General features: G+C 44.0%; 1 protein-coding gene across 1 annotated transcript in view; it reads right to left on the reverse strand.

Annotated features, from left to right (window-relative positions):
* NIBAN1 (niban apoptosis regulator 1) overlaps window positions 1–16,794 on the reverse strand; it is a 57,409-nt gene that overhangs the window by 7,434 nt on the left and 33,181 nt on the right. The window contains exons 6-11 of the mRNA XM_039555667.1: window positions 6,590–6,705; window positions 4,201–4,305; window positions 3,944–4,106; window positions 2,947–3,134; window positions 2,538–2,699; window positions 359–469 (exon numbers count right to left, since the gene is read on the reverse strand). Coding sequence (XP_039411601.1) covers window positions 359–469; window positions 2,538–2,699; window positions 2,947–3,134; window positions 3,944–4,106; window positions 4,201–4,305; window positions 6,590–6,705 — 845 coding nt within the window. The remainder of the gene's footprint in view (window positions 1–358; window positions 470–2,537; window positions 2,700–2,946; window positions 3,135–3,943; window positions 4,107–4,200; window positions 4,306–6,589; window positions 6,706–16,794) is intronic.

Below are 16,794 nucleotides of genomic sequence, written 5' to 3' on the forward strand. Positions count from 1 at the left end.
ATTCTAGCGGCAGGCTAATTATAAAGTTAATTAAAAAATATTTATCCAGATCCACAGCGCATTAATAATCTGATTTACCTACAATTAAAGGGACTGCACATGCAAATACTTTTGTGTCTGCCCAGAACTAGGTTTTATCTCCCAAATGAGAACTTTGCTAAGTTCAGAACTCATTCAGTTCTTCACCTGAATGCTGAGCACTGCAGCACAGAGTGATGTGTGCAGACAGTGCCACCAAATCAATATGTTCAGCTGGATGGTAAAAGGTTATCTTCTTTCAAATACTGAGGTATATTCATATAAAATATATTCTCTGTTTCCAAAAAGGCAGCCTGCAAATGTGCTACATGACATTTACCTTCAGCACTCTCAGCTTGACTTTTTCAATGGTTGTTGCAACTTTGGCCGAGTCTGCCTGGTGGCTTGGAGAGAACAACTGCTCAAAAGTATAAACTGCATTTTCCATCAGCTAAAAATAGTCATTAAAAAAATCTGTTAAAGACCAGCAACATCAAATTCCTGCAAACATGATAAGTGTAATTGTTAATTTAAACTGTGTTTCTGAGAAGGTGCTCTGAAGAGCAACATGCCTTGAAATGCTGCAATAACTAATTAAAATTAAAGCCGTGGTATCATTATTATGCTGTCACAGCTTTCTTGTACAGATTTGATCTCATGTCACCATCCAAACTGATGGTGACAGAGCCAAAATGTAGAATTGATTATCCATGTATACAAACCACAATCAAAACTCATTATCCCTAATAAGAAGACTCCCATTGACTCCTATCATTAATCATTAATAAATAGTATTTAATAATATTATTTAATACTGCACATAATTTCAGTAGTATATATAATTTTATATATTTTTTATTTATATATTTATATATTTATATATATATAATTATACTGAACTGATATATATATATACATATATCAGTTCAGTATAATAATAATCAGCAAAAATCGCACAGAGTGCAATCGTTTCTCACAGAATTATGCTAAGCTGGCATTTACCATATTTTCAGCTTATCCAGAGATAATATATTATGCTCCTACTCTGAAGATATTTCAGACAAACAGTTTTGCAAGCGGTAAATGAGTCTATTTAATGAGGCTTTGCCTTTTCTTTAGCTGTTCCCATTCAAAATTTAACATTTTCTTATTGGAGAAGTACTGGAAGATATGCAGGGGGGCCATTCCTTCAGCGGTTGAGTACCGTGCTCCCAGATTTCCTGAAATTGGCCACTAGAGGATGCCAAGCTCCCAAGGCAAGGAATCCTGCTCCACCCTCCACCCGAGGTACATTTTAGCCAAATACTACACCAACACAGACATGTCTGATTTTACTTATTTATGAAATAAATGTCCATGGACACAAAGGAAAACTACACAATATTTTTATGAGGAAAATACCAGCCTTTTAAAGAGGAAGATGCAATAACAGCATGTTTAGAAACTCATGCTATAATTTAACTTATTTCCTGTTAATTTTGACTCATGTTCTGTTCAGGAAAAAAACGACCTCTTGGTTTATATGGGATTTATTTTCTGTCTACATCTTTGTCTTGACTGATGGTCTTCACTGAGTGAAAGACAGCATTTTGGAATGTTCCCCCCTGAAAGACCCAGACATGAAATCAGAATTTTATTTCTGAATAATTCCTTGGCTGCTGGTCCTGGCTGCTTTTAGGAAAACCCTATCCCAGCACTGCCCTAGACACTTGTTTTCCATATTCATAACTCCCACTCCATAGATCTGGACCAGCTCCATTTCACAAGATTACTGAGCAGATTATTAAATTTCCCAAATACAGATTAAAATCATAGGGTTCAGTTTAGAGCTCCAAGGCCAAATGTGCCTTGTGATCTGGCAACTGAAATCAGACTGCTGTCCAGCTCCTCACAGATTTCTGGCCAGGCATCCAGCAGGAATCCAGGCAAAGCAGAGTTATAGCCTATACCAACACACACAAGAGGGGACAAAGAGGTGGAGTTCAGTTTTCACCTGGAATGATATCATCATCTCCACCAGTGCCCTGAAAAGTGAGGCTGGGTAAAGCACCTACACCCTGAGACATCGTCTGTCTCCAAGTTCCTAACATTAATTTCTTTTCTTTATATTAGTTAGAAAATCAGCTACCAAGGAGGAGACATTCCGTTTTGGTAGAACACGTTTAAGACCCTTCCTGAAAAATCGAGCCTTGAGAATGGCAATCAGGTGAGTTTTAGCCACTCCACTGGTTACACACACAACTTTCTCGGGTGCTGAGACACTGGGAATTCAGAACCTGAAAGTCCAGGGAAACAGATGATCCATGCAAAATTTTCATGCCTTGCTGAACGACTCACACACACAGAGCCTCACAAATACAAGTACCAAGCAGCAGGTTTTCTCAGGTTTTGTTATCTGTACCTTGCCTGAGAGACACTCTGGGGCTCTTTCTGCAGCTTTTATCAAGCTCACTTTGAAGTAGATTAGCAGGACAAACCTAACCTGTTCTCCCAGGAGGAAAAGCTGGATCTTACAGTACCTCTTGCATGAAGTTCTGTGTCCTCTGAATCACAAAATCAATGTGATAGACCTTGAAGCGATTCTTGAGGTCCTGCAGGAGCTCATGCAGCAGGTTCACTTTCAGATAGCAGGGCTCCATTTTCACCGAGTTGAAGGGCAGGGTCATGAGCTGATCCATGTTCTGCATTCCCGTGCAGGTTTCGAGACAAAGCAACCAGAGGTGAATTTTTAATAGAGAATGTAACAATTTGGCCTTAACCCAAATTCTGGTATCTGCACTCCAGTTGCACAAATACCACAAGACTTTCTAAACGACAAAACCAAGTGCTCATGTGCTTCCACCTGGGAAAGCAAATCCTGTTGCCAGCCAAGGTCTAGCCAGAACGTCCTTGTGCTGATATAAAGGCTCCAACTCTGTTTTGTCTTACCTCCTTTAGCCTGGTCATGTCACTGGTCTTCTGGAAGTCCTGGATGATTTCATTCACTTCCTTATCAAAAAGTGAGCGCACTTCCATGAATCCGGAACTGACGGGGCCCATGAGCTCTTCCAGGATGGAGGTGAGAAATGGCTGGATATTCTCTGTGCAGCACTTCTGGGCAGGCTCAGAAACACTGGCTGGAGGGTCACAAAGGACAATGGTTTCATTTAGAGACAGAGTGAAAAAAGTAATTGGAACTTATCTCTTTATAGCTAATTCAATGATTTCATGTTTTTCCCTGGAGTCACACCTCCACAGAGGTGATGAGGGTGTGAAAGGAGCTCACAGCTTTATGAGTGACAATGAAAACCCTTCTTCCAAGCCTCACCTAAGCAAACACTGGCAACTGTGGGCACCATGAGGGCAGAGGAAAGGGCAGCTCTGAGTATGATGAGCAGCTATTTACTAATTTATTTGCCAGTTTAAGCAATACCAATAACATTTTGCCTGCTCTTTACATTCCTTTTTAAATTCATAACAAAATTATGATTACTTCACATTAATTAAAAACCACCTAAGAAGCCCTTTGGCTTAAATATTCTCTGGAAGCCCATGGACTTGTCACATAACCAGAATCTGGTTTTGTGGTGCATTCCTAGAGATCAGGTCAAAACCACTCCACTTTTAATTATGCTCATGTGACCTCTATCTTCACTACCTAAGGCTCTGCAAGTGTAAATGAAAGCAGAATTAACAACTCTGATCAGGATACTCAAAACCTGTCAGCTCCAATTTGAGAAGACCTTGTATTTTCACAGACACAGTGGCCACAGGTATCAGCTCCCATCAAAGGCAGCAGAGGCTCTTTTGTGTTCTGAAAATTGGTGTCTCCAGTTGGATTTCTCAAAACACACAAGGATTTCAAAACAAGAACATCTGGTAATCTGAGCAAAACAATGGGAAACATTGGAGAATTGCTCCAAAGCACAGCTGTTCCTCCACTAACCTTTGATTTTTCCAGCTAAGAAGTTCTTGGAGTTCAGAATCTGATCCATGTCTGAACGAATGGTCCCTTCAAGAGTTTTTGCAAATTCTCTACATTCTTCTTTCAAGGTACTTAATCCTTCTGCCACCTGCTGCTGGACTAAGCCATAGGTTTCTTCTACAATCTGGACCCAAATCAGATTGAGAAGCAGAGATCAGAATCAGCACCCACAGAGAGCTGCTATGAGCAACAGCTACTCTGCAAGTGTCAGTCCTTACCCCAAACCAGGCCCGCTTCCTGTCATTCCTCTTTCCCTTCATTTTAGGCAGGATCATTGTCTGGAGGTTAGGCAGCAGTTCCTCCATCACCAGGTTGCTCAGGATCTGTATGGTCCAGAGATGAAAATGACAAGTTCACACCCTGTTCTTCACCTGAATGCTGAGCACTGCAGCACAGAGTGATGTGTGCAGACAGTGGCTCAGCTGTCCCTCCCAGCTGCCAGGAATTACCCACGGAGGCTTTGCACTCTCTCTGCCTAGATTTGATCTGCAACTCCTTCCTTACCTGTCCCACTCAAATGCACCAAATAAATATGCAAGACTTAATATACGTCTGATTTTGGGAGTCTAGGCCTCCCTCTCCATGTTTTTATTTGTAGACGCTGTCTCTGGCCTGAGAAAGCTGCACCAACAGCCCAGCACAGTCCACAATTACATCCCTGCTGTACCCAGCTGCTGGCTGAGCCAATACAGAGTGCAAAAACACCCCTCAACTTTCCATTTTCATCATGCCAGGCCTTTTTCATTTGTGTCAGTGCTTCCAGACACTGCACCTCATGTATTACAGCTGCCACAGGCATCTCGGGCATGCACCAACACCAGCAGAGGGAAATGGCAGGAACTAGAGCAGCACAAGTGAAGAAGGGCTCTGACTGCAGCCCAGTGTAAAACAGGGCATAAACAGCCCCTACAGAAATACAACACACAATACCCTGCTGTAATATACCTCCAATATACCTCCAGTATGCAATACACTTTTACTGTAGTTTCATTTAAGTACTTAGAGATAATGCCACAGCAGCACTTCAGATTCAGCTCTCCTGACTCAAGTATCTGTCAAAAGCAATTCACTAGTTCAGGTCCTAAACGAATGGCTCCCTTAAGAAAGATCTCATGAATAACCCAAGCTATCACAAATAATAAACGTGACAACAGATCAAACAGATTTAGGAGCCAAGGGAAGCTGTGTCAGCGGAGGGTCAGGCTGGAGATCAGGAAAAGGTTCTTCCCCCAGAGGGTGCTGGGCACTGCCCAGGCTCCCCAGGGAATGGGCACGGCCCCGAGGCTGCCAGAGCTCCAGGAGCATTTGGACACCGCTCCCAGGGATGCACAGGCTGGGATTGTTGGGGTGTCTGTGCAGGGCCAGGGGTTGGACTGGATGCTCCTGTGGGTCCCTTCCAGCTCAGGATATTCTGTGATTCCATGATTTTATATTGTGCAGAATCTTGAGCTCTCCGGAAACGTTTTTAGGGCATTGGTGGATCTTCCCTCAGGTGCCTGGGCTTGTGCTCCCACTCCAGCCATGCTGCAGCCCCAGTGTGCGCTGACACTGCAGGGACTCGGCCACCACAAACGAGTGTCAGCAAATGCATTTCTTGGCATTCTGCAGGGACTTTTACAGCAACAAATTGCAGCCTGCTTGCTCCAAACCACTCAGGTTGGATATTTGCCTAAAATAATTATTATGTTTGGTCCAAGCAGGCCATGAGAACACACTATACTTACAGAATGAATTATTGCTAAGAAGATAATAGTGGAACTAGGCTGGATGTCTTCTGATTACAGCTCTCTTGAGGTATATGGGTTATGAGTAAGTTGTTGGCAAGCAATAGGAAAAATAGAATATAAAATGAAACTATCACTATAATAGCTCCATAACATGAGGGAGGAGGGGGGGAAAAGAAAAACCCTCACGTAACTCCTTAAAGTAAAGAATTTATTATCAGATGTTAGCAGGGAACTTCAATCCCTGAGTTGACGGCAGTGGGAAAGACACTGTTTATAGATTTCTCTCCAGATTCCACATTTTTCAGCATTTCAAAGGTAGGCTTCTTCTAAAACAATAATCTGGTTCCTTAAAACAAACTCCCCTCCTTAAGGTTTTTTCCATTTTCCCAAAGGGAAGCCACATTTCATCAAGGAAAACACCTAGCAGCTGGCACTAAAGTAAACATTTGCGGAGTGCTCAGTGTTTGGAAAAAAAATTATACATCAGGGTGCAAATAATGCCCTAAAAGACATGTGGAGTGATGCCAGAGGGATTGTGGAGTAACCTAATACCACGAGTGCTCCAAATCCGGGTGCCCAAGTACGGACCCAGACCCTGGGCTTAACATTTCATTTCTGCAGAACTGAAGTACACAGATTTTTGGTGTTTAAGTGTAACTGTTACTATGCAAGACTCTCCTTCAGAAGTTTTTACTAAAAAAGAATTATGACTTACATATGAGCAAGGGATATCTTAAAATCTCAGGTATTTCTATCTACTCAATTTTCTTTTTTAAGACGCCATTTTTTGCCAAGAGGATTTATAATCTTCACTACCCTCAGAGCTGCCATATCCAAAGCCAAACAAACCCCATCAGGAATATAGAATATATTCTTTTACCTCTTTTTCATTGCCAGTTATCATTTCCCATGTGCCATAGTGGCCTTTCTCCTGCCGGAAGAACTGAATGGCCTCTAAGAACGCCTCCACTTCATACGTGGTCTGTTTGAGAAAGTCTGGAGAAAACAAAAAGTAACATAAAGGATTTACCAAGAAATAACCTTTAAAAAATAACCATCCTTTTCTGATCCCTTTCCCACTCCGCATGCACCTAGCAGTAGTACTTTAATTTACTAAGCCCGAATGCCTGAAGACCTTGGGCTTTCACTAAGATTTAGAAGTGCACTAACATAGGAAAGCTCATCCCTTGCCTTTACACCTGTGAGCATTGTAAGGTGGCACACAGGAAGACTCTGACAACGTGTGCCAGGGCCAACAGTTGGGAATTCTTCCTCTTTAGTTTATGGTAACAACAGGCAGCTCAATGTGGAAAGTTGTGTGCCTTGATAAATTGCTAAACCCTGAGTTAACACTCCCCAATAACCTTTTCGTTCCTTTGGTTTGTTAAGAAACTGGTGATCAAGATGGTTTTTCATGGAAGTACAACAAAACAGACCTCAACAAAGACAGCACCCTGCTCTACCAGTTAAGAACAAAACCTCTGACAAGATCATGCAGATTTCACTAAATATTTCAGGAATGTTCAACCAGAGCTCTGGAGTATCTGGTTATTGTGCAAGGCCAGTGCTGCCATATGGGAGCTCTTCCCGAGAACAGCGTGGTGACCTGGGGACACCTTGGCCTCAAAACGTGGAGCAGTGCTGCTGCTTGGCAAACCTGAGTGAAAAAAACACCCACAAACCCTTCAGGGATTGAAGTGGTGTGTCTTCACTATCACAGTGTCAGGATTATTATCTTCTGGGAAAACAAAGCCACAAAGGCTTATTGTCCCCTCTCCAAGATTATCTACTCCAGCCTTGAGCAGGTGAAGTCCTGTTGTGCACTCTGAGAATAAAGGAGGGAAGAACAAGAATGCTGATTCTCTCAAAGGCAATTAGAAGGTACTGATACATACAAACAATTGTGATGAGAAGAGTCAGGAGTAAGTCCTCATGCCTTGCTTGTCAAGCAACACTTCTTTGGGCTTGTTCATGAAACTGTTCAAGAGAGAAGCTTTACAGGAGCCTTGTGTAAATGCCAAAGGCAATGCAGGGATTAGAGAAATTATGGGAAACATGGAGGATTAACACCACAGTAATACCTGAAATATCTCCTCCATGCACTTTAACAAAAATAAAAGCTACAGAAACCTACAATTAACTTCATCAGGGTTTCACCCTTGAAGCTTGAACACAGCTGCTTGAAAACTGCATGGTTTCAGATCTGCTCAGAGTCCAAATGTCACAATTTGCCCTTTCAGAGTTTCACCTGGCTGCAATGTCTGCAGGAAGGTCTGTTAAACACACTGAGGGGCACTAAACACTCTCTCAGTGCCACTCTCTTGATATGTTCTTCATCTGAAGGTATTTGGAGATCCAAAGACATCACACAAATTCTCCAAGCTCATACTATGATTGAAAAAAAAAATATCAGCCAGGTAAAATCCCAACCCTACCTTCACTGCTACCTCCAGGAGTTACAGCATTTGTCATAGCAAATCACAAACCAGGGTGCTAAAATATCAGTATTATTTGTAAGTCAGGCTGTTCAGTGCTGAGAGAACATCCTCTGACTACAGCTTTAATGAAAGAATGGAGTATTCCACCTCAGAAACTGAGGTGGAGCATTGCATTCAAAAACTTTTGTCCTCCCAAAATAAAACTCAAAATATTTTGATGAGCAGAGGTCCTGGTTTGGCTGCAGGGAGGGAAAACTGCAGCTCCCACAGCCCTCCAATCTATGACTCACATGTTTTCCTCCTTCACAGCTGTGCTCCCTCCTAACCCTAAGGGACAACAGACCATCCAAGGGGCTGGATCTTGGACCTGCTGATATGGTGATGCACCAGTGCTGACAAGAGTCTGCTCTCTAAGATCATCAAGTTTTAAATCCATGCTCAAGGGAATATTCTCTCTCTGTTCTGACTGTCCCCAAGCTCGTACTGCAGTGGGAAGAAGGTGCTAAAAATCCAAGAGTGATTCATTTGAATAGCTCATGGGAAAAATATCAAGCTGTAAGTGCCATAAAATCCCAATCACACATTCTTTCCTATGCCAGTAAACACAGGATACAAACAAAATCATGGCAGCCTTGCTACAAAAACAGCTCCAAGCAGAAAGGAAGCTTTATCCTTCAAGGCTGCTACAATTGCTTAATTTAGGCAATTTCATTCTCACTTCCATAGGAGGAAAAGATTGCCTCAGTGATAAGGCTTTGAACAAGTAGATCCATCCAGTGTCAGGCTGTGCAGAAGCTGCTGGCGAGGCACGCGAGACAGAACCACATTCATGGGCAGGGCTCAAGAAAAGGGAATTGTACCCAGCTGAAAGGAGCTGCGGTGCACATCCTGCACGACTTCAGCAGGGCAGAGCCAGGGTTCTGCCCACCCCATCTAGCAGTCCATGGAAAGGCTGGAGGAAGGTGGTGGCTTGGCAGCCACAGCAAGGCTAGGGAAACAAGGGCTCGGCTGTTGGGGAGCCCTGCTTGCGTGCGAGGGAGCGGCTGGGCCATGGCAGCAAAGCTGCAGCTGCAAACGGGGCAGGTGGCAAAGCCCAGCAGTGCCAGGGACGAGTGTGCATCAGGGGAGAGCACAATGGATGCTGCCCTCTGCTGAAGCCCTCACAGGGGCTTCCCCTCAGTCATCCTGGCACCTGTCCTTAGTGATCCATGTGTCCTGCTGGTCGAGGGGAGCAGCTTAGGGCAGCTTGGTGCAGTGCTGGCTGCAGTCTCCCTTACCCAAATCCCACACAAAGCCAGGAAGGTTACTGAGTGTCCTCCAGCAAAAGGCCAGTGAGACTTTACAGGTACACAGACTGGTACTGTGTGCTTAATCCAGGAGGCCTTGCACTTGGAAAATCACCCAAGCACGTTCTCCAGCTGCTAATGAACATAACATACCTTATGTGTGGAGATTAAAACAAAATTCTGTTTGTTCTGTTTAATTTTTAGAAAGAGAAAACCTACCTAGAGACTCTACATATCTAAGCACAGAGCCCAATTTCAGTAAGAGATATTTCTAACCACAGATTCCTTTTATAAATGCAAGAGTAACTGCTAAAAATCTCCCTTTGATTTTGGGAGATGGAAGGTCAACTGGAAGCACCCTGACTTTATAAATCTCCCCAAACTTGCACATGTCTCAATGGCATGGCTCAGTTTGTTCAGGACTGCAGAAAACTTTCTGTAGGAAGGAGCTTCCCTGCAGTGAATAATTTCTCTTTTAAAAAACATAATTATGTCAAACCTTAACTCATCAAAATGATACCCAGAGGACCAGGCTACTGGACACCCACGGAGAGCACCTGCACCTCGTGCAGAAGAGTTAACTTAGAGGGTCCTGTTCCCAGTCTCAGCTGTCTCCCATGCTTGGGCTGCCCTGGGACTGGCAGTCTCCTAACAGGGTGCCCTGGGCTACAAGCTGCTCCTTCTGTCCCTTGGCAGGTGAATGTTTGGGGAGTGATGAGCAAATCTTCACTCCCAAGGTCCTGTGGGCTCTCCCTGCCCTGTCCATGGCAGGACAGCTGCACCCTTGGAGATGCACATGGCTAAAGCCCCTCAGGACAGATTGTCCAGACATTTGTGACTCACCAACACTGCCCTGGTGGATTTGGTCTCATCCACAGCCACAGATCAACTGGTCTTACACCAGTCAGAACACTGAAGAGCTCTGTGCAAGAACTTCTACAGATGGGCCTTGTTACCAGAGAGGCTGAGTGCTGCAGCTGCCTCTGGCTCAAACTGGATTTCCAGCAAATCCAGATAATATGAAATCTGCATTTGAACATTCCAGTTCAAACTGTGCATCTGTCTGTACTGCACACTGCTGCCTTGGGGCTGCTGGTGAGGTTTAATCACTCAGATGATGATTTTTCTTAATTACAAGCAAAGGAAGATGCCTTTGTAACATTGACATAGCTGTTAAAAAGTGATTATTTCAACATCCCATTTAATCTGTGTGTCCCTCTGAACAATAACTGTCACTAATGGCACTTGGGGACATGGTTTAGTGGTGAACATGGCTGGGTTAATGGTTGGACTCAGCTGCAATCCAGTAACAGTGAAGGGGTCCATTGACTGTGGAGCTCCACCACGGAGAATAAACTCAGCCTTTTGGCTGACATTTCACACGAGGCTGAGGCCCAAAGATGTAGCTGAACAAGTGTTAAACCAGAATCCAGAAGTCTGAGCTCACGGAGCACGGGTTTTAATTAAAGAAATGCTGACTCTGACATAACGCCCTTCATCTGACCACCAAACTCGGGAGCAATCCACCCTGGCTCCATCTGCTTTCTGCAGCATCCCAGCCAGATTCTGCATGCAGGGAATATAATTTATATGATCCTGGAATTCGTCCTGCAGGTAACTAATTGATATTAAAGCAATGTGGCACCCAGTGATGGCTGTTTTTGTAGGAGATGATCATGGCAGGGCCCACAGGCCTTGCCAGGCTCAGGCCCATGAGCCTCAGGAGCTGCAGCTCTCTGGAATGTCTCTTCCCAATACAAGACATTCACAACCAATACAAAAAACTCAGGACTTTTTAGTTCCCTCCTACAAGACAGCAGGGCCCATGAATATCCCCTCAAATCATCCAAAGCCACAAGGAGTGGAGAAGGCAGGAGGACAATCACTGGAAGGAGAAGAAGACCAAGGAGTCCAGTTTGGTGGCCTTTCACTGAGGAGGAGAATGTCACTTACTATCAATTTTTGGAATATGATAAATGAATAAAAACTGCATTTGATTTCAGGTGATCTCACAATATTATTTCCTTGCTTCCTCATCTATTTGATGGAGACCTAGCTCTGGTGAAGGCAGTGCCAAAGCATCTCTTGTAACTCCTTCTTGTTGGTCACTTTATAGAGCCTTTTCCTGGGACACAAAAAATCTCAGTACAGGTACTGGTGCAGGGCCTTCCTTCTTGTGATGTTACAAATAGATCGTAGGAGGCAGATAGAGATATATTTGGAATTTGAAATGCAGTCTCAAAAGCTGGTGCTTCCACCCCTTCTTATTTCCACTAGACACTGCTGCCCTCAAGAGAATAGATTTCATGCTAAGAAATGCAAATTACATTTTCCCAATTTTCTCATCCTTCCAAGTCATTCCCCTCTCACCTTGGCATCTGCTTCTTTTGAATATATTTAGACTCTTGCTTTTCCCCTGCTTTCCATTATACACACTCTGTAATTTTTAAAAAGATCGATTTCTAACTGATTTTCTTAAAAATTTAGTTCTTTTAAAACAAAAGCTGGTAAAAAAAAAGAAAATACACAACTACAAACCAACTAAAGAGATAGGGTAATGCCAACTCTTGTACTGGCACTTCAAAGATCGCGCTCCCACTCCACCAGCCCCCAAGGATTTGGGGTGGAGGCAGCTGGAGACCGTCAGGGAAGAAGGGACATTCCTGCAGGGAAGGAATCACTCTGCCAACCAGCACCACAATTAGGGGACGCCCTTCAAAAAAAAATAAATGAGCATGATAAAAAATGATTTCCCTTTCCAAGAGCTCATGTCAGCTCCAGCACATTTTAAGAGCTGCTGCTCTTTAGATACCTCAGACAGCTGGTAAAAAGGCCATGGACATCAACTCCAGAAAAATTAAACTGTGGAAATTTCTATCTCCAAATAATAAGCAATGGTCCCAACCCACCGGGGATGGCAGGTAAGAAAAGGAACATGCTTTGAACGTGGGAAGATGAAGAAAGCTCAGGAACTGCACCTCAGGAAAAGGGAGGTTACCTGGGGCTTGGGACATGGCTCAAGCACGGCTGAAAATGACCCTCTAAATAAAAGGACACACATTTTACCCTCACAAAATTCTGTCCTGTGTTGTTACCATCCAAACTGAGAACAAAGTGAAATATATATGGTGCCCTGGGCCTGAGAGGCATCAGCCTCCCAGCTCTGGGGATTTCCTGTGAGCAGTGTGCTGTCACATTATCCACAGAGCATGTGGTATGAAGCTGCTAACCAGCAAGAGAAACTAGATGAGGTCACTTCCAAACATGATACAGCCCTGTAAGAAAATGCTGTATTTATAGCAAATAGAGCTTTGCAGCACAAGTTCCCTCCATGGCCACTGAACACTGAGCAGGGTTAACTGTTTGGTTATCAGCACACAGCACCCAGATTAAAGCTGTTCAAAGCAGCACCAGACAGGGCACAAGGAACCTCCCCCGGCGGGGGACCAGCAGCTTTGGGTTTCATAGTCTAAAAAATTAATGAACACTGCATAAACACACACAAAGAATCACAGTATCACTTACTTACGACATTTTCCAAGTGCTTTCCAAACCAGCTATAATATTCCTGGAGCAGGTGTGAATTTGTAGAAGAAAAGGCTCTGGGGTGACTTTATTGTGGCCTTTCAGTACCTACAGGAGCTCCAAGGGAGCTGGAGAGGGACTCTGGACAAGGGATGGAGGGACAGGACAAGGAGGAATGGCTTCCCACTGCCAGAGGGCAGGGTTTGATGGGCTGTTGGGAAGGAATTGTTCCCTGTGAGGGTGGGGAGGTCCTGGCACAGGGTGCCCATAGAAGCTGTGGCTGCCCCTGGATCCCTGGAAGTGTCCAAGGCCAGGTTGGACGGGGCTTGGAGCAACCTGGGCTAGTGGAAGGTGTCCCTGCCTGTGGTAGGAGGTTCCTTCCCACCCAAACCATTCCATGATTCTGTGATTTCTCTGCTGCAGAACTTTGAAGGCGGAGCCTGAACACCACATTTCTCTGCACAAAGGAGTCTTCACAGCTGCTTAGACAGGCTGGGGTGGTGGGCTTAGGGCAGTGGCTCCCCTGCACCACTCCATGCTTGGGAGTATGTAAGAAGAAGATAATCAGCCCGAAGTGAGAGAGGTAGGAAGAATGTAATGGCAATTATGATTTTAGCACATTCATCATCTTGGTGTTTCAGAATGAATGTCACTCCTACAGACTCAAAATCCTCACCACAGTGTAGGAAACCAGGCTGGCTGGAAAGGCAAAAGTCATGCTGACTGAATGAACTCATTCCATAGAGCAAAAACATCCTAGAAAGAGGAGAAATAGTCTTATTTCAAGCAAAATATTCTAAATTATACAGAATTTTCTATATCATGTCCTGAAAGTTTTAGTGAGTTTTTTTGAACATCCCACAAGCCTGACCAAAGGTATTTCTAGTGAAATGGCTTTGTCTGTTATGACACCATTATTATTCCTATGGATGTTTACACATCAGTTTAAAAAGTCCATTTGGACCTCACATGTCCGGTGAAAGACCAGCCACGGTCTCAGCCACTCATGCGCATCACAGGAGGTCTGATCTTATTAACCAAAAACGAATTTAATTAACCCAAGTGCAGCAGCTGCTTGAGAGGAACCAAGACACAAGTCTTGGTAGATGAAGGGCTAAATATTGTCTCCCTTTGTACTTTTTCTCACCCCAAATTACCACACAAACCTTCCAAAAGGCCTCGCTTTCATCCCAGTGCACAAGGACATTTTTATTTAATGTCATAAAAAGCAATTTCCTCCTCAGTTCTCCCTTAATTGCTCCTTCCACATCCATTGGAAACAGGCGACAAGAAAATCCTTCCCTTCACCTCACTCTCCGGGGAAGAAAGGCCACCCTGTTTGTGGCATGAAGACTCAAAACCCTTCCAAAGTAGTATCTGGACTCCTCACAGCTGCTCTGCTCTGTATATAGAGATGTATCAACACATTCATCCCTCAGCTCAAGGATTTCATGCCAGCTTCTCAACCTTTATCAGTGCTCCTGGAATTATTCTGAATTCTAGTCCAAGAGTTGGTAAGTCCTATACAGGCACTATAGACATGTAACATAGGAAAGTTAGAAATAACTGTGAGGAAAACAACTGTCAGATAAATTCAGAGCTGAAAAAGGAAATGCAGACACCGATAATAGCAACCCTAAAAGTCAGAGATGGAGAAAAAAAACCTGCCCTGCATGAGCTTAAAACTACATTTTGTCTTTCTCTCTTGCCTAATGTATTTCTTTATTATACTTCCTTGATATATTTATTGCTCAAAATAATTTTTGTTGTTGTTTCTGTTGGAATTGGAGACGACAGGATGTGGTTTTGTGAGTCCCTCAGCTTCCTCTGTCAGGAGGGTGATTGTCAAGACGTGGATGTGAAATCAAACCAGAAGAAAGAAAATAAAATTATGAAGTGAAACTGTGTCTCCCAGAATGACCTAGTTGTCATTTCCTTCCCATTATGCAGACTTCCCTCTATCCCAGCACCAAGTGGTCGGGGTTCTCCACTTCCAAGAGCAAATACTGAGTGAAATTCATATAAGAAGCAAGAAGACCTCCTAAAAACCCAAATAATTCAAGAAGTACTCAGAAGATACCTCAGTCTGATTTTCAAGGCATGCAAACATAAAGGATTAACACCTGGGGAACAGGAAATATTAGAGCCCTGTGAGTATTTTGAGCCTTTCCCTCACTGTTGCCATTGTGGGACTGATAGAACATCCCCCCTGGGGGCAAGGTGGCCCCTTCAGCAGCAGATTTCCCCCAGATTTGAGGTGCGCACTTCTCAGTGTTTCACTAAGGAAACAGGGAGCGAGATGGAACCAGGTAAGTCCAGGTTGTGGATCAAAGTGGACCATGGAGATAAGGCAAACCAACGAATCCCATGCTGCCACCCCCATCTAATCTGGCAGGAGCAGCTTAGAAAATCGGAGGAAAATGCTAAACCACTTCCTCTACACTCCACCTAAACTCAAGCACAGCTTCTTTAAAAAGCTGAGGAGTTTTAAAAATCCTACACTGCTGGAGGTCTGACCTGCAGAGACACTTGGGAAGAACAGGCTCCCCTGGAAGCAGCAGAGAACAGTCAGCAGCCCCCTCCGTGGACCCCCTGCACCTGCCAGGCTGTTGGGGTTCCTGTGCTGCTCCCTGGGTACTTGTCTTCTCACTAATTAGCCCTAATCACACCATCTCACAAATTAAAACCCAAAAAGCATTTGATCTTCATGTTCCATTGCTGGTGAAGGAGATCATTGTCTCCTCAAACCACCAAGCCCTCATCAATGAGTATAAAAGGCAAAGACAAGAAGAATGTCAAGAGGGGAGCAGCACAACAACCCCACACTCCAAACATCTGAATGCCATTTCCCAGTGGTGCTCACTAAATCCCAGTGCTTGTGCTCTGCCCAGAAATCCCAGAAACACAGGCTGGGCTGGGAATTTATACCAGAGGGACTCTGGGGACAGGAAGCAGCTGAATGCCAGGGCGGCTCCCAGCGCTGATTCACTCCAGCTTTCTGTGTTTAACTCTGCTTCCTGGGAGAAAGAAAACACACTGTACCCACGAACTCCTCCAAGCCCTTGGCTAAAGCCCAGTGCAGTACATTCCTTTCCAGGAGTGGCAGATCACAGCAGGGACAGAAAGGCTACTTCTGATCAGACATGCCATTTGTCTTTGCCCTGCCCTTGCCAAATCTGCCCTGGCAAACGTGAACTTGGCACTTTGGGAAGAGGTGGAGGGAGTATTGCTTTCATCCATGCTCCTTATCCCACTAAATTATATCTCACAATCAAACATGAAGGATTTTTCACAGTTCTTTTCTCTTTTCAACTATTTTGTAGTAAAAGAGCACAGTCAAATTTTCTACCACAATCCTTACTACCCATTGTTTTGCAGTACATAGCTGTAACTTTGTCAGACTGCTCAGACACCTGTTTTTGTCAGCAGAAGTGTTTGCAAAAAAGACTTTAAAAAGTATCAATAAATAATATTTTTCAGTAATGTGAGAATGAATAGGAATCAATGTGAAGTCCTTGGAAAAAAAATTCTCTCCAAGGGCAGAGTTCAGCTTACTGAGGTGGCTTGTCGGTGATCATTTTTCCATTTGCAGCACCTAGGTCTCCAGGGGATTACATAACTCCAAGAAATCCACATAAAAGGGGCTTCTGCTTCCCTGATAGCAGTTAAAACTCTTTTCCTGCTTTCTACTGGCAACAGTAGATCCTAATCCAGACTGTCTTTATCTGCTTCTCACCCTGTTGGGCAGAAGTGAGGATGAGCCTCGAGGCATTGTCTGTCAGATAAAAACTGGATCACAGGAAAAGCTGAGAGGGATAAATCCTGGAACAGATGCA

This window comes from Corvus cornix, chromosome 8, assembly GCF_000738735.6.
Source record: "Corvus cornix cornix isolate S_Up_H32 chromosome 8, ASM73873v5, whole genome shotgun sequence".
In the NCBI taxonomy this organism is placed as follows: domain Eukaryota; kingdom Metazoa; phylum Chordata; class Aves; order Passeriformes; family Corvidae; genus Corvus; species Corvus cornix.